The 27349-nt window shown below is 37.1% G+C and overlaps 2 protein-coding genes and 1 long non-coding RNA gene across 7 annotated transcripts in view; 2 read left to right on the forward strand and 1 right to left on the reverse strand.

Moving 5' to 3' along the window:
* The window catches only part of pik3c2g (phosphatidylinositol-4-phosphate 3-kinase catalytic subunit type 2 gamma), a 25678-nt gene extending 19815 nt beyond the window's left edge, over positions 1 to 5863 (forward strand). For both annotated transcript variants that reach the window (XM_008411928.3, XM_008411927.3), the window contains exons 28-33: positions 366 to 484; positions 874 to 970; positions 1062 to 1122; positions 1604 to 1683; positions 1780 to 1905; positions 2302 to 5863. In XM_008411928.3, coding sequence (XP_008410150.2) covers positions 366 to 484; positions 874 to 970; positions 1062 to 1122; positions 1604 to 1683; positions 1780 to 1905; positions 2302 to 2463 — 645 coding nt within the window. In that variant the 3' untranslated portion in view covers positions 2464 to 5863. The remainder of the gene's footprint in view (positions 1 to 365; positions 485 to 873; positions 971 to 1061; positions 1123 to 1603; positions 1684 to 1779; positions 1906 to 2301) is intronic.
* A 4-nt stretch (positions 5864 to 5867) lies between these two features.
* LOC103466390 (1-phosphatidylinositol 4,5-bisphosphate phosphodiesterase zeta-1) lies at positions 5868 to 27106 on the reverse strand. Of its 4 annotated transcripts, XM_081608284.1 has the most exons (13): positions 26950 to 27106; positions 26436 to 26765; positions 25316 to 25511; positions 23568 to 23769; positions 19642 to 19786; positions 18715 to 18867; positions 16624 to 16818; positions 15785 to 15977; positions 14154 to 14270; positions 11198 to 11370; positions 8784 to 8910; positions 6259 to 6408; positions 5868 to 6056 (listed from the first exon to the last, which is right to left on the reverse strand). In XM_081608284.1, exons 3-13 carry the CDS (start codon positions 25506 to 25508, stop codon positions 5977 to 5979), a joined length of 1728 nt encoding a protein of 575 aa, XP_081464410.1. In that variant the 5' UTR covers positions 25509 to 25511; positions 26436 to 26765; positions 26950 to 27106; the 3' UTR covers positions 5868 to 5976. The 4 variants fall into 4 exon arrangements, with proteins under 4 accessions (XP_081464410.1, XP_017160596.1, XP_008410147.1 ...); XM_017305107.2 differs by lacking the exon at positions 26436 to 26765 and having other exon boundaries at positions 15785 to 15938; XM_008411925.2 differs by lacking the exon at positions 26436 to 26765.
* On the forward strand, positions 7402 to 13167 carry LOC103466389 (uncharacterized). The gene is made up of 3 exons (XR_533940.2): positions 7402 to 7506; positions 7864 to 7955; positions 12607 to 13167. It is a non-coding gene; the product is annotated as an uncharacterized LOC103466389 (long non-coding RNA).
* Positions 27107 to 27349: the final 243 nt, after the last annotated feature.

Below are 27349 nucleotides of genomic sequence, written 5' to 3' on the forward strand. Positions count from 1 at the left end.
AGTAATAACCCTGCTCATTGTCGAGTGACGGCTTCCATGTTTGCTGTAGAAACATTTCTAGGAACACGCTGAGCTCATAAAGCCTGTTTTCCTGGTGTAGAGTGGAGTGATCTTGGTATTTGTGGGCGTTTTGCTGCTCTTTGATCAGAAGAGGTTTTCTTATGACAGGTTTAGTCATTTGAAGGCTCAGAGATTTGCTTGGTTCCTTTTCCCACAAGAACATTTACACAAAAACATCAGCTGGTAATATTTTAATCCTGTCAATCTGTCTGTCTGCAGCAACACCCTCTGGCTTATACTAATTCTCTGTATTCAATCCCCATGCAGCTGCAGACTGTTTTTGTGTGTCTGTGTGTGAATTGCAGACCTTCAACCTGAGAATAACAATTGATGACGGAGTTTTGACGAGTCAGAAGACATTCAAGGAGTTTGAACTGATCCACCAGAAGCTCCAGACATACTTCATTGAATCTAAGCTGCCGCAGTGAGTAAAAGACAAACTATACTGCAATTCAAACTATACTAAACTTACAAGCGACTTTGCATGAATATATAGCTGTTTGGTTTTAGTAAATAATTCCTTAATTCTGATGAAAAAGTACTAGTTCATCAGATTTTATTAGAAGTTAATAATCTGCCATTGGAAGTAGCACTTTTTCTTCAATACAAAAGAATTATTGACTTAAAATAAGCTCCAATATCTTGATCAAAAGTTAGCTTTGTCTCATTTCAAGTATACTAAGATATTTGCAATAGAAACTAGACTATTAGCATGTGGTAAGATTTTATTATTGCAGTCCATTTTTTGTTTTACTACTTGTTTTTGTATTGACTAATGTTAATTAGCTGACCCTTTTTTTTTATCTCATTAAGGTTTCCGAGCTGGTATCAAATGTCGTTTACCCCACAGAAGAGGAAGGCTCTGCTGAATACTTACTTAAAGCAGCTCTTTGAGGGGCCATGCAAGGGAGTAAGTGTCTAATCCAGTCTCAAGATGGTTTTTCATAATCCTCCCAAATCCGTATTTCTTACTTTGAAACGTCTCGTTGTGTCACCTGCAGGATGAATATGTGTGCAGCTTGTTTCTAGACGGTCCCAATGCTAAAACAAATGTGGGAACAGGTAATATCAAAGGGGATCTATTATCCAAAATTCACATTTTGTATATTTTATACTTCCATTTGGGTTTCTACTACTTTTAAAAGCAGCAAAGGTGCTAAAAAAAGGAACCACCCCAGACATTTTTTGGTAATATAATAAACTAATGCTTTTTGGTGGCCCTGTATCGTCACAAATCAGTCCACTTAGCTGCTAAGAGAATTTCCAGCACGTTTGGTCAGCTGGTTTAACTGCTGTGTGCACTGTACAATGGCTGCTGGAAAAGACAAGTACTTTGTTGTTGACTTACTGTTCAGAAACTACTTGCTGGATTCTTGTTAGTTGTGCAGGAGTCTCCACTTCTGCTTTTCAAAGATGTACGGTTGTATAATTGGAAAGAAAGAGTAATGAACATGTTTTGCATTGCCTGTAGACCCACCCTAACCTTCACAGCATAACTGAAGACTGATGGAGAGAGGTCTGATGTAAGCTCTGTGTGTTGCAGGAGACGATCCTCAGATCCAGCTGCGTATATCGTACTCAAACTGCAAGCTCTCTGTGTTGGTGAAACACCTGCAGAACATCGTTAGTTTGCATCATTCTTTGTACAGAGTTGTGTGTTCTGATGAAATATCGTAAAACAGGCTCTAATGGGTTCTCTGCTGTTGTGCTGTTTGACAGAAGCTGCCAAATGGTTCAAACCCTGATGCCTACGTGGTCACGCGGCTGAGACCAGACCCTGCGCAGACCTCCAAGAGGAAGACAAAGGTGGTCAGCAACAACGACCACCCGACTTTCAATGAGCTGGTAAAGTTCACCCTGTACAGTACTGGGAAAGGATCAAATGAGAAACATTAACTTAGAATGACCAAAGTCCTCAACATATGATGTGTCATAAAGTCCATCCAAGTCATGATAAATCAATTATGGCAATATAATTGGTTTATCAGGGTAAAAAAACCAAAAAACATCTTGAAAACATGGCCGTCATACTGAAATTCAAGTGCCTAATTGGACAGATGAGAATGTTAAAAAACGCATGTTTTGAGTGAGGATGCAAATTTTTATGCTTGTAACCAGACATGAAATATTTTTACAGTAATATGCTGAACTATAAGGCTGTTCAGTATGTGAAACCCTCACTAATGTAAGTGTATTAAACAAAACAACCTTTATGTAAACAAATCTGCCTCATTCTCACAGCTGGAGTACAACTTTATCCCGCTGCTGGATGGGATCACGCTGAAGGTGACGGTGAAGAGCAGAAATGCCAGGAAGACATTTGTAGGTGCAACCAGTATTAAACTGGAAGAAGAACTGCTGGACAGGGAGATGTGGTTTCCCCTGGGGAACTGTGTGATCTGACCCCGAGGACTGCACTGTGAGCCTGCCGCCAGCAGGGGGGGCCAGCACACTTACTGTATATGTTTTATTTTAATGTTATTTTTTAGTCAAGGCAGGGAAATACAGGACACTATCCATAAGAAATCATATAAACTATATTTATCTACAAAAGCTATGTTAACCTACCTCCAGAATTTAAAGCACTGACTGGCTGGGAGTTTTGGCTAAAGTTATGTTAAAAATGCATGTTTATGGTTAAATAAACCAAATCATCTTTTTAAAAAAAATTAATTTAGATCAAATTAAAATTATAGAAATGATTTATGAAGGAAAGAGCGTAGTGCCCACATTTCCCTCTAGACCTCAGAGCTACAGAACGTCAAGATAACATCTGTACACTTAAATATTATTTCATCGGTGAAAACAAATCAGTTTTAGTTCTGTACTGTTAAAATTAAAACAATGTGAAAAGATGCTAAATATAATTTAATCCTAAGAAGTTCAAACTGTAAGCTGTAATATTTCAACAGTTTGTCAATATGTAGTTGTTGTGACATTGTGACCCAACCGGACCTTTGAAGACGATTAGGGCCACTGGAGGAAAAAAGATCTTTATTCTCAGAATCTTGACTTTGGATCTCAGAAGATTAAAGTCAGAATTGGGATTAAAGAGAGAACTGACATTAATCTCAGAATTCAGACTCTTTTCTCAAAATTCTGACATTTTTCAGAATTCTGACTTTGGATCTCAGAAGATTAAATTCAGAATTCTGAGATCAGGTAGAGAATTCTGACATTAATCTCAGAATTCTGACAATTTCTTTCTCAGAATTTTGAATTTGGATCACAAAAGATTAGTCAAAATTCAGAATTCTGAGGTTAAAGTCAGATTTTCTTGTTGTTTTCCTGTTTCAGTGACCCTAGGCCTCTTCCAAATAGGGGACATTTATAATCTGGATGTTGCCCTACATGAAAATGGCTGCCATGCCCGGCACCCTGCTTCTGCTTGTTGTCTAGTTTTTTTGTTGTTGTTTTTTTTAAGTGAGTCAAACTAGAGACTTTATGTGTTTTTATGTGACAGATTAAGAGTGAAGGGGTGCGTCAAGATGTCTGCTTCTTACCTGAACAGGCATGTTGGTCCCTCCAGGCTGCATGTCCTTGACCAGTGGAATTAGAGGCGACTGTGTGAGCAGGATGACAACTCAGCATCTCAGGCCGGAGGGGCCGAGTTAACACTCAGCCCGCCTCCCTCTCGCTCCATCCACTGTTTTTATCCATCAGTGGCATTTAAATACAGCCGGGCACGCGCATGTTCACGCAGAGGCAACCAGAGCACCGACTCTGACCGACATGCACACTCGCTCCTGCCGGGCCAAACTGGGTCTTCGTGTTATCTTGATGCCATTCCTGTCCTGACAGGCCTGCTGACCCGTACTTTCCTTTTACCTCATTTAAAGGATTTAGTGACGAACGGAGATGGAAATAGACTTCCCTGCACTGGATTCAGCTCAATAATGTATATACCTCTTTGGAGACTATTTATAATATTCCCTGACGGGTTTCTCGAATGGAAATGGAACTGGTTGCTATTTTTTGATGACTGCGGTCATGTAGCGTTATTAAAATCTGTGTCACTCACCACTGTCAGCCCTGATATGTGAAAGCAACAGAACACAGACACATTTGTTGGCACCTCTGGTGTTAAAAGCTCTAAAATAAACGTATCTGTTGCCGCAGCCGCAGCAGCAGCATAATCTCACTGAAAACATTACATGAAGTCGACCTTTACTCAGCGGGGAGGAAAAACAATCTGTGTTTAGAAATAAATGTTGTCTTTTTTTAAGTTACTGTAAAAGACCATTTGACAATAGGACACTTTTCTGTTTTGAAGCAGAAAGGAGAGCAAGTTTTTTTTTACTATTCTTCTACACACAGTCTCCCTAGGTCAGCAGTGTCCAAACGTTTTGCTAAAAATATCAAGTTGAAAATACTCAGGGACACAAAAGTTAGTTTTTCTTTTCATTAAGTTACTTTATATGAACTTCTCTCTCTTTTTTCCACACAGTATTTTAAAGGTGACATATTACTTCCTTTAACGGGTTAGGACATGTCTATGCAGTTCATTACATTTTTGCACAAAATCATTCTTTGATGATGAGTTTTATGTCTGCTCAGATCTGTTGTAGGACCTCTTGTCACTTTAAATCCAAACAAGCTGCTGGCAACGCCCCCCAACTCGATGTTTACACTTGCACATAAAAATGGTAGCAAGCAGAAGCACAATTATACAACTGTATATCTTTGAACAGCAGAAGTTGAGCCTCCTGCACAATTAACAAGAATGCAGCCAGTGTTTTCTGGTTGGTAAGTCAACAGCAAATTGCACAAAACATGCAGGAGCGTCGCTTCTGTTGCTAGGTGACAGGCGGAATTTTGCTGGGGTTGCTAGGTAATGGGCGGAACTCTGCTGGGGTTGCTAGGTAACGGGCTGGGCTGCGCAGTTAAAAAGACAAGAAAAAAAAAACATTCAATGTTCCAAATATTTGGGGTTGATGATCTTTGTCTATATTTTTCTGTGTGTGTTTTCAGCAACAACATTCAGCTCACTCAATGGTTGAGCTCAAGTTTAGTTTTCAGTAAAATTCACCAAATGTTTTTTCAGCTCAAATCACCAACTTATTAAATTAAAAGCAAAAAAAAAAAGTTTGATTAAAGATGAAAACTTTGTGTTGTACCTTACGTTTTTCATTTTAAGGCCTCAAATTAATGAACATTTGCAGCTGATTTTTTTTTTTTTTTTTTTTTTTTTACTTGTTTCTGCATCAACTGCCTGAGTTTGTAAATTACTTTTTTTGGTACTGGGACAGATGAGCCTTTTTTTCTATCTAAATGCCTAACAACTTGTGCCCATTGGTTGTCATGGAGATTTGATGAAGGTTTCATCCAGCCTAACTGCTAAAGGAAATGTCCCTCTTGTCGTTTATTATTTAAACCCCAATAAGGAAGTTTATTGAAACTGTGAATCACTTAAAAGTATAAAAATGTGAAACTGATTTATGCTGGGGACAGTAATTGTGCTAACTGTGATTTTGTTAAAAGCAGTAATTTCTTAACGTGGGATTTTTTTTCCTCTCTAGTGAAAAGACTCAAACTAAAGTTAGAATTGTTTTAATGAATTCAGCCTGAGATTAGGCTCCAAGAAAACATGAAGCTCAAGTTTGTTGTTTTTGTAGTTCATGTTCAAGGTGATTATTGGACGAAAATTTGTGTGATTTAATATATGGATTAATATTGATTACCAAAGAAATTCAAGCAGTACGCAATCAGTTTCTTTTCTTTTTTCTGTAACTGTTAGCCATCAGTAAAAATAGACATTTACATATTTTGTCAATAAAATTTATATTTATATATCAGAAAATCATGCATTGTGTAACTTAATTATTGATATTTTGTTGCTCTTATTGGGTGCTAGATAATCCATCCATCGTTGTATCTAAACTTTTTGTGTGAGAGAGAGTCCATCTTGGATTGATACTAATACGAAACCAACACGAAGAGAGAAGCCGGATCCAGACTGCATCCTTGTCGGGACAGGAGAGGCACCCAGCGGTAGCCTGGAGGAGGTTAGGGGGCAAATGAAGTTACATCAAACAGGCAGATAAGACCATTTCCATGTTTTTAAAAATCCGTTCCGCAGAGCGTAGCCCTTAGCTGTGCTGACACTGCGAATGTCAGGCAATGATGGACCAACAGTGTTATCTGATATAATCTCCCCACAGCCACTTAAAGTCTCACCCCTTCTGCCCTGTGGCTCACCTTTCTTCAAACTGGTGAAGGGCATCGTGTACTGGCCCACAAACTCGCTCTTGAAGAGGGTCGTCTGGTCACGCACGCAGAAGCGGACGAGGCAGAGCTCGGGGACGGTGATGCTGAAGTTCATGTCGGTGTCCCAGCGTGGAGTCATAGCTGGAGCAGGAAAAATCACCATTATTAGCTTCACAAAGGTTTCACTGACTTATTTGTAAAACACATTTCAGCAACAGGGCAGCTCAAAGTGTTTTATGTCATAAAACACAAAAATAAACACCATATAGTCAATACACTGCAAATCTTACTAGGCCATTTGGTCTAGTTTCTAATGTGAAAATTTTTATATACTTGAAATAAGAGAACAAAATTAAAAGCAACTTTTCAACAAGATATATAAGCTTGTTTTAGGTCAATAATTCCCTTATATTGATGAAAAAGTGCTAGTTCCATTGGCAGGTTATTTCACTTACAACTTGGGAAAATAAATGTCTTGTAAGTGAAATTATCCACTAATGGAGCAAGTACTTTTCATCAATAATACAGAATTATATCATCCTTAAACAGTTACTTGTAAGTTAGCTTTGTCTTATTTCATGTGTACTAACATATTTGCACTAGAAACTAGACCAAAATTACTTGGTAAGATTTTGTGTTTTTGCACAAAATCTTACCAAGATTTATGCAGTAACTTATATCAGTTACTGCATTACTGATATAATGCAGTAATAGCCACTGCATTATATCAAGTGTCATTTTTAAAATACACATTAAATATTTTGGTCAATGTTCCATTTATTATGCTTTAAAAGCAACTAAACAGGTGAGTTTTTAGTTTTGATTCAAAGAAGGTTTCCGCTGTTTTGCAGTTTTCTGGAAGTTTGTTCCAGATTTGTGGTGCTGCTCCTTTGTGTTTGGTTCTTGTTCTGATTCTGGGAAGTCAGAACCACAAGACCTCAGTGGTCTGGAAGTTTGATACAACATCGGAACGTTAATGTATCAAAGTCTGTAATGTCTTAAATTCATTAAGCAAAATAAAAGTTGGCTTTAAAGCTGGGGTGTGTAAGTTTTTTTTCTATATGTTTGTTAAATCTGTCACTATGTCGTGAGACAGATAATAAATGAAAAACAATTGAATGAGTCTGTCTTTTTTTCAATGCTAACGACAGAAACACAGATCATCACAATGGAGCCATGACTGCTAAGGCTAATTAGCATGGCCACCGGTGACGGTGGATAAATGGTTTTCCGGTCACGGTAAGTTCTTTCTCGGCTATTAGCACATTAAACCGGGTGTATCTGAAGACGATTGACACAAGAGCCTCCTGCTGGCTCTTTTTTGAACCGGAACCGGTGTATTTCTTCAAACGTCAATAAAGCACTGGGAGGAGGTCGAGAAGCTTTTTCGCAGATCATCTGTCTGATTTTATACTGTCGTGACAGTTCTAACAAATATGTAAAAAAAAAATAAATAAATAAAAGTTACAGGACTTAAATTTTGTCAGGCAAAAGTTTAGACATTTTTATTGCGTCCTGTGACTCGAGGCAGTTGAGGCTACCGCTAACTAGCTGCTAATATATGCTAGGGAGCTAACTAGCTTTTTGCCTCTGAAGGACATCGACAAAGGACGATGAAGGACAGCGACAACCGAAAGTCATCGCCACTCGGAGTGAAACTGAACACACAAGAAGACAATAAAACACAGGTAGGAGATGAAGTGTTAAGAACCATAGGATATCATATAATACCAAGTTTTTGGCTGGTAAAAATTTGCTAGTAAAAACTCAGAAATTATGAAATGAAGACATTTTCTAGAAAAAAAATAGGAACATTTTGAGTTTGTCTTGAAACTCAAAAAATAAACAAACGTTTAACATTTTTGACTTTTCAGATTCAGAAATGTCCTTGCTTTTTTTTCTAGAAAATTTCTGTGATTAATTAAAAAATTTCTGAGTTTTTTCTAGCAAAAATTAAAACATTTTCTAGCAAAAATAATTTGCTAGAAAAACAAAATTTCTTGTTTTGTTTCTAGAAAATTCCTAATTAATTAAAATTTAAATTAATTCCTGTTTATAATTCACAGATCCAGTATGAACTAATTCTCATTTATCAGTGCACATTTTTAAAGTAGTTCCTCAATCTGTCTCTCTTGGATACGGTTAAAATGTTTTGCTGCAGCCATAAACCTTCAAAGAAGTAGTGGAAATAATGTGGGGAAAAAAGACAAGAAGAAGGAAGAATAATCATAATAATAATCATCTGCCTTACGTGATGTCATAAGTAAGAAGCTTGTTTGCATAGGAGGGTGATTTTTACTTTTTATATGCATCTAAATTCAGTTTAATAGCTTTCACAAGAAAGTCTGGCTGGTATTTTTAGCTTGACCAAACGCTTTGATCAACCACTTTGCAGTAATATCAATTCTTAGTGTTTTAATGATTCTTTTTTTCCCCTCAGAAGACAAAAGTTGGGACAAATCAGGCTAAATTGAGTAGAGCCAGTCCTTAAAAGGAGTTTGCTTTGTGGTACTCACAATTGTTCTTGACAGTGTGAGTGCTTTTACTGCGGGAGTCGAATGTAATCCCATGAATCTCCACTCGGACAAATGGGTCCAGAGTGTTTCGAGACTTGATGACCGGAAGGTTGGACCCACTTATCACCTGTGAACAGAGAGAGGTGGAAGTCAACTCAGTTTAGATGGTGCCATAACAGAAACATTGGTATCAACAAAACAGAAGAAAGAAATTATGTAATGTTTTTTTTTTTTCTGTCAGACTGTAATTACTACAGTCTGGCAGAAAGCGAACTTATCTGCAGTCCTGTCACACTGTGCCTTCCCTTTCACTGCCTCTGATCAAAGACAAACCTGCAAGTACTTATCACGACATGCATCACTTGGTCGTGATGGAGCCTTACAGTGTCCAGCCTCAAATTAAGGTCCCTTCTTTATCACCCAAAGTCACGCTATATAAAAAAACACACTACATTTTACTCAGTAGCAACAATACCTTCATGTTGGTGTTTAAATCTCAGATTGGAATTGACTCAAAGCTTTGTCGTAAACATAAAAGGCATATTACAGCCTAACCCTTAATGGAGTAATTAAACTCGCATTCTGTTAAAGGTGACCTACTATGCTTGCTTGAACAGGTTAGAATAGGTCTGTGGGCTTTACAAAACATGTTCATTACATTTTCTCCACAAAATCGTCCTTCGATAATGACATTTTAGTCTGCTCAGTTCTGCTCATTTTGAGATCCTTTCAGAATGAGCTTTTTTAGGGCCTCTTGTCACTTTACATCCAAATAAGCTGCTAATGGCCACGCCCCATAACTCAACTTTTGAAAATGACTGCAAACAGTCATTTTCAAAAATGAAAATTTTAGAAATGTACGCAATTATACAAATGTAAATCTTTGAGAGGCATTAGTAGAGCCTCCTGCACAACCAAAAAGAATGCAGCAAGTTGTTTGTGAATGTTAAGTCAACAACAAAACACTTGTCTTTTCCAGCAGCCATTGTACAGCACATACAGCAGTAAAACCAGCTGACCAAACGTTCTGAAACTAGGAGACGGATGGAACTTCCCCTGGGTTGCTTGGTAACGTGCTGGACTTCTCTGGGGTTGCATTCGGGGGAGTTTTGAAACGTCTCATTTTCCAGACACCAAAAAACATCTTGCCAAAATTGACTGTTTTTAAGCACTTGTTGTCTAGATATCAGGTTAATATTCCTTTTCAAATACTGTCAGGTTTGTTTTATAATATCATTTTTGTATGAAAATAAAAAAATCTATCCGGTATTTACCCAAGTAATCTTTGATATTAACTTTTTAATGATCTAAAACCTTTAAATGTCACATAAAAAATAAAACTGAAGAGATCTGTAAGGTAGGAAAAACCTTTTCTCAGCACTGTAAGTGCCAGTATGTTGAACTTAATATTTTTCTTCAGGATGTTTTATGATGCAATCACAGGAAACTGCGGAAGCACAAAGTTGTCACTGTGAAGCAAAGGCTTAAAAGGAATTTGACCAACATCTGGGGATGTTATCTGCTTGAGTTTAAGTTAATTTAAAGCTTGAAGTTCATTTAAAGCCTCTTCACTGCAAAAGCATAAAATAAGTAAGTAATTCTGGTTAAAATATCTTAGTACACTAAGACAAAGCTAAATTACAAGTTGCTTTTCAGGAAGATAGAGGAGATTGTTTTAAGCAAATAGTTCCTTTAAAATTGATGAAAAAGTACTAGTTCCACGAACTATTTCACTCTTAGCAAGGGAAAAATGTCTTATGAGTGAAATAATCTACCAGTGGAAATAGTACTTTTTCCATTAATAATAAGGAAAACAATCTTAAAACAATCTCTTCTGTCTTGCTGAAAAGTTAAGTTAGCTTTGTCTTATTTCAAGTGTACTAAGAAATTTGCTCAATACTTGGCAAGATGTTGTATTTTTGCAGTGTGTGTGATATTTCTGCTAATATGTTGAACTCTTTTCACTTAAGACTCTATAAAGGATAATCTTATGAAACACCGCCAGGCAAAATCTGAAAAATTCAGATCATACCACTTCTCTGAGTCTTTGCTTCGAGGTTTCCTTGAAGATCCGAGCACCGCTCGCTAAGACACTTAGAATAATGGAATGCAATGATTTATTAATTGGACTGTCAGCCTAATTGCATTAGATTTCCTGTGTTTCCTTTTTCCCTTTAATTTCTAAAGGGAGATAATCTCATTAAAGAGACACGCTCAGGAAGTTTTACATCATTGTTACTTCACAGCATCCAGCAGGGGACTGTTTCTCTGGCAGCTAAGAGTGAAATAAGGTCTGCTATAAAAAAACACCCTAGATTGTGAGGTACAGACAGCGGCGTACAACTGAACCTCAATCCATAATCCATAATCCACCGCAGGGGGATTATTGAGCATTCGTTGCTCCATATCTGTACCTTGAGCACCAGCTGTATGGGTTTGAGGTAGCGGCAGCTGGTGCTGGGATCAAAGCTCTTCTCACTGGACATCAGCACCGCTGGCTTCAGGACGTACCCGCAGCCGCCGTTGTCTTGGAAACGGCCGTTGTTGAGGTCCATGGACAGGCCCGGAGACTGGAAATTCAGAGCCACTGCAAAACACAGAGGGACAGTCTGAGAACAATGAGAGCCAGGAGCCTCACGGCAACATGAGAGCTTTGTGCCCAAAGCTGGTCGGGGGGGAAGGAGGCCGGCGTGAGAGGATGTCTGCTCCACCGCACCGAGGAGAGTTACGTTATGGAACAACTTCAAATGTTTCTGCAGCAAAGGTTGCGTCAGATAGAGGGAAATGTATCTTGTGAGGTTTCTGTTGTCTAAACCTTTGACCATGTCCACTGCATATACGAGGGGTGTCCAAAGTTCGGCTCGGGGGCCATTCATGGCCCGCTGAAAGCATTTTAGGCGGCCCAAAGGGAGCCAATCTGGCTTGTGGTTGATGCAGATTGGACACTTTCTTCACATGATTTACAGATAAATAAGTATTAGGTACAAAAATAGATCCCCATTTATCAATAATGTTTTTGCATTCATCTTAATTTTAGATATAATTATAACCTTTTTCCCAAAAGCAAATCTTACTTTTCATATTTCTTTTTCAAGAAAACAATCAACCCAAAAATGTAGAAATTGTCGGAGTTCTTCAAGTTTTGTATCTACAATGATTTTGTATTTTTTACAGAAATCTGACCATTTTTTTCATTCTTATAAAATTGAAATTTTGTGTATTATTTAGCAGCTAAAATAAAAAGGAACCAAGAGTTTGTTTTACATTTTACATTTAACACGGGGCATTTTAAATGTGTAAAATAAACAAAATTTAAACTTATAATAAAACAAATTATGAAGTCTCTGTACACAAAATTGTCCTTAAAAAAAGGGCAAGTTGAGACCAAAACACTTTGGTTGTCCAGTTTTTGATGAGAAAAGAGAAAAACAATAAATCATGCAAATAGGAATTATTGAGCTTCAAACGGTGCCCTACCCTAACTCTGCAGACTGCAGTGGGTTTGCAGTTATTTTGTTATTTGTCACAGTTTTAATACCGTGTATTTTCTTAATTTCACTGCACAACAATACACTACTTTGATTGGGCTTTCTGAAACAATCTCAACAAATTACACTAAATTCAAGGGGTACAAGCAGTTCTGCAAAGGACTTGACCAGACTTCTGGCACAAATGAGAAAACTGTCAAATAAAAGAAGAAAAATATGTATAACTGCCAAAATGTTTGTCTGAATTAACAACTTTCTCCAGCATACGGCGTGAAGCTCCGCTAATCTAACAGTGATTGATCTGTCTGAGCTGCTGCTTTGTTCGTCTGTCTCAGAGCTCTGCAGCTGCTGAGCTGCCCCCACGCAAACGCGCGCCGTCTGCTCAGCAGGACTCCTTTTCAAAGACGCCACCAACCTGAATGAGCGATGGAGACGGATGAGGAGGAAGTGCAACGACAGACGGAGTGACTGGAGCCTGCAAGATGCAGCGATTCAGTGAGTCAGGAAAACGCAGTGAATAGCTGCAGAATTGTACATGTAAAGTTTAATATTTCCACTCAAAGCGTAATTTCACTGAGAGAAGTTTGTTACTGTTGATGTCGTCAAACTCGATTCAGACCGTTTGAGTGTGTAAAATGAAAATGTATGGGGCTCTTGACAATGACACAGCCGCTGTGCAAAGGAAATAAAGAAATACATTTACACAGGAGCAAATCAGTCTGGAGGAGGTGTGATAGGAGGCAGCAGAGACGTTGCTGCAGGGGCTGATGATCCCAAATGGAAAACAGATTTCTAAGCCATTCCCTTTGAAGTTTGACAACTCAACCTCTGCACGGCAACTTCTCTCCGTCTCAGCTTGTAATGAGTTGCAAAGACGATTCGGTGAATGTCGAAAGCTTTTTGATTCATTGTGACACTGCAGATACAAGGGATCAAAAAGAATCTTTCTGTATTCATTTTATTTAACATTTTGACAAGGACATTTGTGTCTGTACTTGGGATGTTGCTTAATGGTTTATTAGATTAAAATTAGTTACTTGTGATAAACTAATAAGGTCTGCTTTTAGTGTTGTAGTTCGGCTACCATCCAGCAAAGGGCGCCGCTGGTCATCCTTAAACAGAGCCAGTTGATACAGAAACAAAGATGGCGGCGGGATACCAGAATAGGAAAGAGAAACGGTCTGGTGTGGGATGCACAATGCATTTATGCAGTTCTGTTTTGAAATATAAACTCTCGACAAGCTACGAAAGAGGATTAGAGACACCGAAAAAAAAATAAAAAAATATGGACTTAATCTCAGACTCCCGACTGTCAGGATTATGTCTATGTCAGAACTTTTATTTACTACAATTTTGACCTTTTTTCTTTATTAGAACTATGATACATCTCAGAATTCTGAATTTTTTCTCAAAATTTTGATTTTGAACTCAGAATTCTGACTTTAATCTCAGAATTCTGAATTTCTTCTCAAAATTCTGAATTTGAACTCAAAATTCTGACTTTAATCTCAGAAGATTAAAGACAGATTTCTTTTTTTGTCAGTGGCCCTAATCCTCTTACATAACAAGCTCTTTAAGTTTCACAAGGTTTTTATTTTTAAAAGCCAAAATATAATGACAAATGTAGCCCTTGATGAAACGGAAACGATCAACCTTCTTCATACACAAGAGAATAATTTTTTTATTTTATTAATGGGCGTCTCTAAATTAATTAGTTGATCAATAAGATCAGTCAACTTTATATTAACTTATCAATAACATTAGATAATACTCCACACTGTTGCAACAGCATTTAAAAATTTAAATATCAGCGTTTCCTCAATAATGAATTAAATCTACATGTTCCTGCTCTAACAAGTATGTCTAGAGGTTCTGGACTCACCAAGCTGCGCGCCGATGTTCCAGAACTCCTGCGGGTTGTAATTGGACGAGGACGTTCTCGAGCCTGCTGGATAAATTCTGCTTAGGAACCTTTGATTGTGCTGAATAAAACTGGAAGCTGAAAGAGAGTATGCAGAAGCCGGTCAGGGGGAAATATTAAACATACAGCACTGAGTGCCACTTCCTTGTGATGCTCCACACTGTCACACTGGACGCCATCAGGCGGTAATGGGGTTCATCTGGAAGGACATGGTCAATTTTTGACGAGTTTCGAATACATTTTTCAGCTTAGTATGAGACGGATCTTATTCTTGCTCCTGGACTACAAATATTCTGCAGCTTCAACATGCAGTTCTGTGGAAAAAGTTTAAATAACTCTTCATTTCTTAACATTTTGCCTCCAGGGAGCCAGACAGTCCTGTAGTCTCATTACTTGGTCTTGATGTATGGATTCCTTAGGTTTTCTGAACATCTCTAAAAGTTTGTCTTTGGTTCTGTTTTATTCATTTTCTGTCCAAAAAAGAGGAAAGTGGACAACTGGAGTTCAAAAGAAGGTCAGTTCACAAGAACAATAATTTCACATAAAAACTTTTAACACTTTAAACTTTTAAGTGAGATTTTGCAGCTCCTCATGCACACACATATGACAGGGCTGCAAGGAATTTTTGTCACTATTTTTTTTCTTTACCCCAAACGTTCTTTATACTTTGTTTATTGAACATAAACAAAGTATGTTCAATAAACATACTTTATTGAAGTATGTTTACTTCAATAAAGTAAGTCTGAGAAATCTTCTTTCTCAGATTTAGAAAGAAGGTGTTTACCGGGTAAACATTTCCTTCGTATTCTTCTGAACTATTTATAGCTCTAATCAAGACCACAATGAACAGCATGGAAGAGAGCCTGGCTGTTTGGTAACAAACAGTAGAGAAATGTGGGATGATGGAAGATAATTCACATCGATTTCCAGATAAAAGTTTGGAATCCCAAAACTTTGTGATTTTCAGATACAAAATCCCAAAGATGGATAAATGAATGGATGGATGAATGGATGACTGATGGGTGAATACAGGATGGATTGATGACGAATGGATGAATAGATGGACAAACAGATGGATGCAGCATGTCTGTCCGTCCATGGGTGCCTTGAAGACCCAAGACTTTTGCACAGCTCTTCTTTGTATTTCACAGAATCAAACCTCCATTAATGTCTCTGACCCCATCACTCTTCACCATGACCTCATCATACCTCACAATGGCCTCATCACTCATCACCATGACCCCATCACTCATCACCATGACATCCCCATGACCTCATCACTCTTCACAATGACCTCATCATACCTCACTATGGCCTAATCACCATGACCTCATCACTCATCACCATGACATCCCCATGACCTAATCACTCTTCACCATGACCTCATCATACCTCACCATGACATCACCATGACATAATCACTCCTCACCATGACATAATCACTCCTCATCATGACATCACCTCGTTACTCCTCATCATGACCGCACTATGACATCATCACTCATCACAATGACATCGTCACTCCTAATCATGACATCGCTACGACATCATCACTCCTCACCATGACCTCATCAGCGAGTCTCTCTGTGTACCTGAGGCCTTGATGAGCTTGCGTGCCTTCTTTTCTGCCATGGACGTGTTCTCATAGCAGTTCTGATTGTCCCTGGAGTGGCTGAAGCTGATGAACTTCACAGACCGTGTGTAAATCACCAGGTCCGATAAAGCCTGGGCCACCTTCACCTTCTTCTGCTCAGTGCCGTTAAGTGAGACAAGGTTAAACTCATACTGAGAAAAAAATTAAACAATAAAATTCTGAGAATAATGTTGTTGCATTGCAGAAATACAGTCATAATGATATGAAAATAAAATTACAAGAAAAAACTAAGAGATAAACAGCCATGTTACGAGAAAAGGGTCATGAGGATAAAGTCGAAATAAAATCATAAAATTACAATAATAATCATGAGAAAAAAATGTTATGAGAAAAATAGTCGCATTACAAGAAGTGATATATAAAGTTGAAATAACATGAGAATAATGCCAAAATAATACGAGAATAATTTTATGAGAAAAACTTGTACAAGGAAAAGTTGTATTACCAGAAGTCACATCACTAGAAAAAAGTTTAATATGAGAAGAGTCAAAAGAATAAAGTCGTACGAGAGTAAAGTAATAAAATTATGAGAATACAGTTCATAATATTATATAATATTTATAATATTAGTGTTTTTAATACCAGAAAAAGGAATACCACAATGTCGTAATATTATGACTTTATCCTCATGTTATTTGACTTTTTTCTCATACATTATTCAGGTAATTTTATTTTGTAAGTTTTCTCAGCGTGACCCTGATACTCTGACTTATTACACAAACATGCCACTTACTAGAATCTGTTTTAAAGTGACTGAAGCAACAAACCCTGACTTACTTTCTTCTTTGAACTCATTTTTCTTGGAGACCAAAACTTTGCTTTGGGTTGAATGCTATCGTCCTCATCCTCCTCATCCTCATCATCCTCATCATCAGCATCCTCGCCCTCATCTGCACTGTCCTCTGTCTTGTCCTCTCTCCTAATCTGTGACTTTAGCTTTTTGTTCTTGATCAGGATCTTATACATCAAGTCCTAACGGTCCCACACAAACGGCACGAACTCAGTCATAAAGTTATGCACACAACCCTTAATATATATCATTAATTCATGCTCCTCTTTTAAAAATTATCACATACTTGCGTAAGTGTAACAGCCAAGCACCACTTTTGCATAAATCACTACAGCAGAGATCATTTCAGGTCATATTCGCATTACTGCACACAGTTTGGGGTTATAAAAACAGACCATTTAATCACACACCAATATATCTACTATTTACTCTATTTGTGCTTTAAATCGTCATCTGTTTCTGCCACAAACTGTAATATACAAGATTTTTGGGGAGAAAATATGACGCATATTGGCAGATTTACCAATGCAAGCAATGCTAGGGTCTATAAACTCTACAAATTACTTCCCTTGTTTAACAATATATCTTCAGATAAGAGTTATTCTCAAAGCAAAGTTAAAACATCTTTAAAAGACTAACTTTAGTGTTTCCAGGGGAAAGCTAAATAAGGGCCCCTCTTTTCAGTACTAACAATTTTTCAAAAAATTGTACAAGAATTGGGATTCTGACGAGACAAAGAAAATAAAACCGCACATCAATAAGCTCCTCCTCAAACCCAACAAAGAATATAATGAAAATAAATATTGCTGGACCATAAACTGTCCCAGAATAAACAATATTGTTGTTTTGACACCATTTTCTAGCTGATGAACATTTAACACTGAAACTGGAAAACATTTTAAACATCCAAAATAAATAAACAAAACAACTGAAAACAACAAACAAAATTGTCCTTAAAAAAAGGGACCATTTTGGACCAATTCACCAGACTGAAGCCTTTGGTCAGTTTGAGAAGAAAAAGAGACAAAACTAGAGAAACAATCATGCAAATGGAAATAACCAAGTTCAATTTAACTGATCGACAGACTTGTGCAACAGATCTTTAAAAATCTGCATAGACACCAATAAACTTTGCATGTCCAAGAACACAATCAGCTGTTTAAGTAATGCACAGGTTTCAGGTAAAACACTGTAGCGACTTTACAGGCTCCAAATTTAACGACTTTTTAAACGCCTAGAGCAACTTTTTTCTCAAACAAGCGACTAGCCATTTTGTTGTTGTCGTCATTTGATACTTTTATGACAACAACATGTGAAACTAAGTTTCATAACCAATAGGAAAATGTGCCTGCAGTTGCCACGGTTCAACCAAAAGAGGGCAGCACAAAATTGGTATTAGACAAATTACGCAGAATTAAACAAATATACCACAGAAACATAAAGATGTGCTGTCTTTGAGCCCCAGTTTAGACATTTTATCTGCAAAGAAAGATTGATTTTGTGTTTAGTTTCTCTTTAAACTCTCATTTTCATAAACTCGAGGACATTTCCCTTCGTCCCTGTGTAATGTTAGTATTTATCGTTTTTAGGATAACGGCTCCTTTCTTTCTGAGTGGCTTTGCAGCAGATGTTGGACCAGGACTCGTTTCTCTGTGGAGAAACATTAACACCAGCTTGAGCGAACTTCGTCACATGGTCCGTTGCTTTTATTCATTTCAAAAACGGAGAATGTTTTCATCTCCGAGACAAAGAACCCAATGGCCAAATGAACAATTTATTGTTCTGCACATTTTTTCTGTCCATGATATCAGCTAAAAATTCCCATGAGCGGTCATCCTGCCATCAAGCTCACGTTCACACTACAGCCTGAAGTGACCCAAATCCAGTTTATTTTCTGCGTATATTTCTTCCAAATATATGCGACTTGTATGTGATCATCTGATGTGTGTTGTTCAGACTTCATGTAAAGGTCAGGTGGAGGTCGCATTAAGGCAAAAAAGTGGAATTGGGTCACTTCAGGTTGCAGTGTGAATGTAGCCTTACATTCTTCAACACATCCTCTGTTATACTAGTCTTACATTTGGGCTTGGGAGGTCTCCGGTGGTCGGGTGATCCAAAGGACACTTCAACAGCTTGTCCCCCAGGATGGACATCAGGTACTCGGCCATGACCTCCTGCTGCTCCTCGCAGCAGTGGTTTTCCAGAGACAGAATCACCGGGTAGGCGGAGACCTGTCAGGACGCAAATAAAATCTAATTTAACAAATCACATCACGAAAGAGTCCAAAAAAATCAGACTCCTGAAATCAGAAAGTGTGCAGTCACAGTGTTCAATGCAAAAACACAAAATATTACCAAGTATTTATGGTCTAGTTTCTAGTGCAAATATCTTAGTAAACTTGAAATAAGACAAAACTATCTTACAAGTAACTTTTCAGCACAATATGGAACCTTGTTTTAAGTAAATTATTCCTTATTATCGATGAATAAGTTCTAATTTCACATATATAATTATTATACACAACATGGGAAATTTAGTTATTGTTTAACGGTTAGATTATTTAACATAGCTAGCACTTTTTCATCAATATTAATGAATCATTAACTTAAAACAAACTCTTATTCCTTCCTGTAAAGTTACTTGTAAGTTAGTTTTCACAACAAAGTATTAGGAAAAAATTACAAGAGTTAAGTCATATAGAGAATAAACTCATACCAGAATAGTATTATAATAGTCATATTGCCACTTTATTCTCAAAATCTGACTTTATTCTCATATTATTATTAGTCTTGTATTATTTCTATTTTTCTCGTAATATTATAGCTTTATTTCTCGTAAATTTATTATACTTGCACTAGAAACTAGACCAAAACTGCTTGGTAAGACTTTGTGTTTGCTAACTGGACCAGTAGCATCTCAGCAGAGATTCCTCGTGCTTATAAAAGTGTGATCAGAAGCTGATTCTCGGCGCTGCATCAATGCGAGTGAAAAGCCGGAGCTGTTACCTCGAAGGCGTGTTGTTCCACGGTTCTGATGACATCCTTGAATAAAATCTTGGTGGTGAGGGTGTAGCCGTGGTAAACTACGGGCTCCGTATCTGGACCATCCCAGCAGTCGATCTCCAGACAGCGGCAGCCTTTCCTCAGGGCGCTGCGTCACACACACACACACACACACACACACACACACACACACACACACACTGAGTTCATGCAGGGTTATCATAATCACAAACTTCACTGCTTCCTTCCCATGCATACATTCTCACTCATCTATTTCTGTTTTTAATGATACCATAGATGTGTATTCCTTCTGCTCAATATTTAAACATGAAGTCTTGTGGAAAGCAGCATTCTGCTTGAGCTGGATGATAATGATGTCACTTTAAATTGTTATGGATTTGATATATTTTCTGGCAGCGTAGTGAAGAGTTATCTCCGTTTCTGCAGATGCTCTCCAGAGGGACTGCTTTTGGTTTTCTGCCAGTTTATTGCCTTCTTTTATATCACTAACGAAGCGACGTAGAAAAGCTGCAGCCCAATGCAAATCATTATGTTGTTTTTTTAAATCTTGGTGTCCAGTTAATGCAAATACTGTAAGGGGAAAAACAAGATGGTCCAAGTTGGGAGTGTAAGTTTTCTGTCTGATCGGTGATTACTGATCTTTAAAAGTCTGACCTGCTGATTCCAGTTTTAACTAATACTAACTATTTTTTCTTTTTGTCTGAAATGTCGTTAAATATAGCAAGAAAGTCTCTGAGTTGGCAACAGGTGGATGACTATTGTTTTTTATTATTTAACCGTTTATAAGCATTTTCCACATTTGTTTACATATAAAACATACATGAAAAATTCACATTAAACATTATATAACGTAAAACTTTTGATGGGAGCTTTTCTCCCATCCAGTTTGTCCAGGTCTTTCTCTATTTTTCATCGCTGTCTTTTGTCTTGAATAGTGTCCATTTTGTCCTATTTTCTTCCATCTATTTGCTGAAGTCTCAGATGACATGTCAATTTTTTCATAATGTAGATTTATTCTATTATTCCAATCCTTTGTTCATGACAGAGGGTCCACCTTTACCCATTTTCTTACTAGCTGTTAGCATTATTATTGTCCTCAGATAGCTGAGGCGGGTGACTCGTTAACCGCAGACGTGACCTGATGGGCCGGTCTGTCAGTCAAACCTCTCACAGCAGAGCAGAAGAGGACAGAGGCAGATGAAATCAGGGCATAAGATCAACCGATCACTGATCTCGTACCGATGAATTGATGCAACCCTCGTACAAGTTAAATATTCACTCTAATCAGTGAAACGATGCAATAAGTAACAGTTATGGGTGCACAATTTCCTTAATTTTGGGAGATCAGCTGATACTTGCATGTGAAGCTGATTTTATCTACATCAGCAAAGGTCTAAAAATCAACCTCTGTCCTCTTCTGCTCTCCCATCAGAGAGGTTTGACTGATCCACCAGGTAATCTCTGCATGTTTTCAGTTAGAATAATCCCTCCACTGTTACCAACTCAGTGACTTTCTTGCTATATTTAGCAACATTTTAACCAAAAACAATCAGTATCGGCCAAATTTGAATCAGCAGGTCAGGCTTTTTAAAGATCAGTAAAAACTGCAATTGCTGCACTCTTTAGGAGTAACATAACAAAATCAGACTTTAAGATGTACATAAAACCGCATTATGTAATAATCAAGGCAAAATAAAATCTTGAATCCATTTTGGACCATTTTTTCTTGAACGACTTGCAGGTTAAAGCTTCAGTTCAAGACGTTTTCCTTGGTAATTGCAGTTATGAACTGAGAATATGAAGAAAATTGGAAAACAGTGTTTTAGATTCACTTCACATAAAATCCACATAAAACACATAGAAAGCCTAATGTAATAGTTTTCAGTGTAGTTTTAACTTTGTGCCTCAGTTCAGTTGCGTTCACTCTCCAAAGGGTGAATCTAAGCTCTTTTTTTTATTTCCTTGCTGAGTCTCTAATCAGCAGCCTTCTGCAGCTGTAGTCCTGTTTTTCTCGCAGATAAACATTTAGTTATCAGGCCAGAGCAGAGCTTGAAGGCTGCCGGGGCTGAATGGTTGGTTTCTACCAGCTGGCCGGGGCATTCAGCCGTTCGCCGGATCCATAAATACTGAACTCTTGCTGCTGTCAGCTGCTTTGTAATCGCTCTCATTGTGCCACAGAGGTATCCACAGCAGATTTGCTGTCTGCCTCAGCACATGAGTAGGTCAGTGAGACGAGAAGGACGATATTCAGTGTTCAGAAACCAAACGTGCAGCTCTGCAGGTTCAGGATCGACTTACAAAGAAAAACTTGATTTCAGCGCTTTTTCCTTTTAGGCATCTTGTATTTTTAGATTCTATTTGAACAAATCAATAAAATAAATCAAAAACAACATACATTTAAACATGTACACTAAAAACTTAAGTTAATAATAATTTTAGCTACAAAAGAAAAGGAGCTACAAGTTTATTTTAATTCCCACCCAGTTTTGCTATTCTTCAATACTCCCCTTATATTAAGATACATATGACAGTATGTTATATCTATAGCTTACATAGAAAATATTATTTTATCCTATTTTTATATACCATATTTACCTCACTATAAGGCGCACTGGATTATAAGGCGCGCCTTCAACGAATGGCCTATTTTAAAACCTTTTTCATATATAAGGTGCATAGAATAGACGATTCAGTTTGGGTTGCCGTACTCTATTATTACACATCCACATTTATAAAGAATTGGTCCCCGAGTACTTTATATAGTAGTCTGCCCCAGTTGTTGTTTCACTCAGTGTTGGTGTTGCGATATTGTGCCCAACTGCATTCTGGGTAACACAGACCATCCGACACGCTGCCGCCGCAGTCTCTGTCTCTTCCCCCGAACCCTCCCAAACTTTATTAACAAACCACCGTTCTGACAACTATCCCAGCATGCACTGCGCACTCCTTCTTCTACGGGCGAAAATGAAGTCGGCGGCTGCTTACCGTAGTTGCTAGACCTGTTGTGGCTCAATATTGGTCCATATATAAGGCGCACCGGGTTATGAGGCACACTGTCGGCTTTTGAGGAAATTGAAGGTTTTTAGGTGCCTTATAGTGCGGAAAATACGGTACTACATTTATTTAAATCATAGAGAAGAGGATTAGGGTCACTGGAAAAAGAATTCCGACTTTTTTCTCAGAATTCTAACTTTAATCTAAAAAGTCTGAAATTTTTTCCTCAATCTGACTTTTTTTTGTTGTTAAATGTGACTTAAAAAATAAATAAATCAGACTTTTTTTCCCAAAAATCTGACGTTTGTTTCCTTCAGAGTTCAGTCTTTTTTTTTCTCAGAGTTAGAAAAACAATCTGAACTTTGAAAAAAATTCCAAACTGAGAAGAAAAAAGTTAAAAGAATTCAGAATAATTCTTTTTTTCAGGGCCCTAATCCCGTATTATTTTACTATTCATGAATAAACTTCATCCTTCACAAAGCTATGTAGAAATATTTTTTGTACCTTTTTTATTGCTTCATTTCTTCATCCATGCTTTTTTAAAATTAATATTTCCCCTTAAATTGCGTCTTTGTAAGCAATTCTTGAATATGTTTGGATAGTAGATTATGTATTGCTCTGTACATTAAGTACTTTGAATTCAACCAAATCCAGAGATTTCAATGCTCATAATTATATAAATTGTGGGTTTGTGCATTCTTTGTATAATACTTTAAGTATCCTTATTGCGTTGTTCTGGTACAGAATATTGTTTATTCTTCTGAGAATTGCAGTACATTTGACAGCTTTGATCTTCCGTAGGTTTCACCAGATTACACCAAGAAATGTTTTGTCATTCCCTCTTTCTATATAATGCCAATTCTCATTTATAAATTTTTAAATGATAGACAAGGCGTCGTAAAAACGCTCCCCACCTAACATACGCGTCCAGGCGGCTCTTCCCGACCAGCTGATCTCCGGTCAGGTAGGTGTTGTGAGACGAGGAGATGAAGTAGCTGGTGAAAGGCTGGTCCATGTCCTGGTACACCATCTTATGAGTCCGGTTGAACACGCAGCAGTCTTTGGACTCCATATACCTGAGGAAGCCTTCGAACGTCATGCACCTGTTTTCTATAGCTGAAAGGAGGAAACAACAGGCTGAACTCTGGGTCAGGAAATTTAATAAAACAGCTGCAACAGCAAACCCAAGCAGAAAAACTGCTGATCCCCTTAACATGTAAGGACACAGTCTGCTAACTACTTCGCTAATGAGGTTTTTTATTTGTTTTATTGAAAAACACTTTATTTTGTTCTAAGTGGAATATCTGAGCTGCCATACCCCATTTTGTCTTTTTACCAATACCAGAGCTGCGTCTTTAAGTATTCCAGCTCCAAAATAGACATGTTGCAACCGAGCAATCACAGATCAATTTACATAAAAGTAAAGTACCCAAAAATCACAAGAGTAGCACTACTTCAACAATTTTAAAGTAAAAAGTAGCTTTCCAAGAAATGACTCAAGTAAAAATATATAACTGATCAATCATTTAATATTTAACTTTTTTGTACTTTAAATGTTTTTAAAGGTCAAAATTAAAATAAATCATATTTATAAAATAACTACAAAATAACTGAATTAGGTAAAGAGAACATTTTTTCAAATCCGTTTCTTTCAATATGAAACTTAACAGAAATTGCAGGTTTGTGTCTTGAGTCCTGTGAATTTTTGGTTAAAACAAATTTTCTTGTGAAGTTACTCAGTGGGTAGAGGATCCAGAAACTTTACTGAAGTAATACTGTTATAAATAAATATATAATTTATTTATTTATTACATATATAATTATTTTAATAAATGGGTTAATGAAACCAAATGAGCATCCCCATAAAATAAAAACAAAATAAATATTAAACTGTTTGACGTTCATTTCAAGATTGTTTTTGTGTATTTTGTTACTTATTTATATAATAATGGTGTTTTATTTTGTGACTTATTTTCAGAGATCTTTATTTTTATGTTCATATAGTCAAATAACTAAATAAATACACAAATAAACCCTGAAATAAAAAAACTAAAACTGATCGACAAAATCCCCTTTAGAACATATTTTTTATTTGATTAACAGTATTTATTTATTTAAATTTTAATAAAACAGTGTCCACGGTCCCAAAAAGAGAAACTGGCATCTATATCATGTTAGATTTACAACCAGAGGAAACAGAAAATCAGTAAATGCTAAAAAATTTTTCCTAAAAACAACTAAAGCATTAAAAAAATATTATTTTATATAACTTTAAGGGGATTGTTGGGTTTTCCAGTAACATTCAGTTCTTTCTGGATTGTTTTTCTTCACAGTTCTGTCTTTTTAAGATCAGATTGAATTATGCTCCTTGCATGAACATTTGTTCCTGCACAGCTGCAGACTCGGTGCGACTGGGAGACACGTCCTCTTACATTTCCTGCTTTTTAATGAGACGTTCTGTGACTCACTCTGCAGCACATCGAGCTTTTAACAATACCTGTTCCACTTTCCCAGTGATGAATCCTCTTTTCTCCTGTCAGGTCCCAACTTACATGCAGACTGAATCACCATCGTCATGATTCATCTATTTTCCATAATAATTTTTAAACCTTCTTGATGCAGCGACGAGACGAGCTTCCCCCTCGTTCACTCAGTCACTCACCTGCCTCGTCGATCTCGTATCTGTCGATCAGATCCTCCGCCGTGTCTTTGTTCGCTGCGAGCTCCATTTGTTCCTTACAGAGGAACGTCAGCAGAGCGCTCGCAGATAAAGTAGGGATTCCTTCTGTGTATCTTTGAAACAGAGACAGGATTTCTACTCTCCTGGATTGCAGCACCTTGGTTCTCTTCAACATTACCTGCATAAAGTAAAGTTTAATCAATCAATTGAAGACATAAAACCGTACTAAGATCAATTCAGGCTCATTAGAGGGTTTTTCATCAAAACTGACTTTTTCTGTTGGTCTTACTTGATATTCTAATTATCTGGGAATTTCAGGTTTTTTGATTAAATATAATTACCAGAATTTACAGAAATCAACACTGGATATATGTCACACTGTGTGTGTGTTGAAAGTAAATACACAGTAAAAATAGGCAATAAACAATCAATCAATCAATCAATCAATCACATGATAAATTAAAAGCAGCTCAATAATTTCAATTTGCAGGATTTATTGTTTTTCTCTTTTGTCTTTTTAACTAGTCTTCTCAACTAGCTTTGGTCTCAACTAGCCCTTTTTAAAGGGCAATTTTGTTTACAGCAACTTCATAATTAATTTTGTTTAGTTTTTCTGTTTATTTATTGTGGATTTTTAAAATGTTTTCTGGTTCCAGTGTTACATGTTCATTTTGATCTTTGAGAATGTTTTCTTCCGCTTTATTACCATTATGTCACTTAAAAATCAAAACAACAATATCATCGTTTATCGCGATAACTTCCTGGACAATTTATTGTCCAGCAAAAACACAGAGTTTAATCAAGCGAGTATTTGTACACTTGAAATAAGACAGAACTAACTTACAAGTAACTTTTCAGCAAGATATAACACCTTGTTACTTGCTGAGATTTTGTGTTTTTGCAATGTAATCTACAAGTTTCAGTTCTGGAATTAAATAAATTAACCTTTTAATCACATTCTAATTTATTTATTGAGCTGCAGCATTTTTTTTTAGATGATTTTTGTGAGTCTCAACTTTCAGTGACAGATTACATTTTCACAAAACTTCTTCCGGAGGCCGTGAACAGAGGTGTCAGCCATGAGATGTATGTCGGTGTTTACCTGTTCGCATCTTTAGAATACTTATGTCTCAAGCTCAACATGAAAGGGAATAAAAGAGAAGTCTGGATTTTTGCCTCCGCAGATGAAATCTTCGGAGGGACAAAAACTGCTTCTCCTGTCTTTGTCATTCCTCTCAGGCAGGGGGGAAAGTCTGTGACAATCTCTGGCTTATTTATATATATTTTTTCATTTTTCTTTATTATTTCTGCCACTTTCCCTCCATATCGTTCAGCTCTACATGCCTTCAAAGTGCCTGTATGCCACGATGATGTTAGCAGCGCAGAAAAGACCTTTCATACTGAAAAGGCTTTTAATTAACTTTTAATACTCCTGCAGAAATGAAACATTCCCTTAGGTTACTAATCATCCAAGAACCTAATATAAATTACAAAAAAAGTAGATAAAATATGCATGATGCATGATGATGATGGCTTTTACAGTAACAAAGGCTTTCGTCAGTTAGCTTTAGCGCAGCTTGATTAATTTCCCCAAAACTTTTCTGAGACAACCTTACCTTGATTAAAGATGGCCGCTGAGCCTCTGCTTTGAAAATGTAAAGATAGATTTATATTAATATTAAAAATATGTTTAAAAAATAAGCGCTATAGCCGTTGGGCATGAAAATAGTCTCTAAAGTTTTCAGCCAGTTTCTCTGTAGGTAAGGAAAGTTGTTGCCATGGTGACGGAACATTCCAGTTCTAAAGGCAGGAAATGTGAAAATCACAAACGCAACAGTTTCTCTGTAGTGTTGCCTCCCTTTATGCTACCGGTGAGAAGTTTCCTCTCTGCTTTAATGTTTTCTGTTTTTATAAAAACTTTCCACTTCTTAGTTTTGTTAAAATCTTTTCTAAGACAGAATCAGTACAACAGATTAGAGGTACAGCTGCCGTTAAAGCGTTTAATAAACCATCGTC

The sequence above is a fragment of the Poecilia reticulata genome, chromosome 6 (genome assembly GCF_904066995.2).
Source record: "Poecilia reticulata chromosome 6, P_reticulata-male-v2, whole genome shotgun sequence".
Taxonomy (NCBI): Eukaryota; Metazoa; Chordata; class Actinopteri; order Cyprinodontiformes; family Poeciliidae; genus Poecilia; species Poecilia reticulata.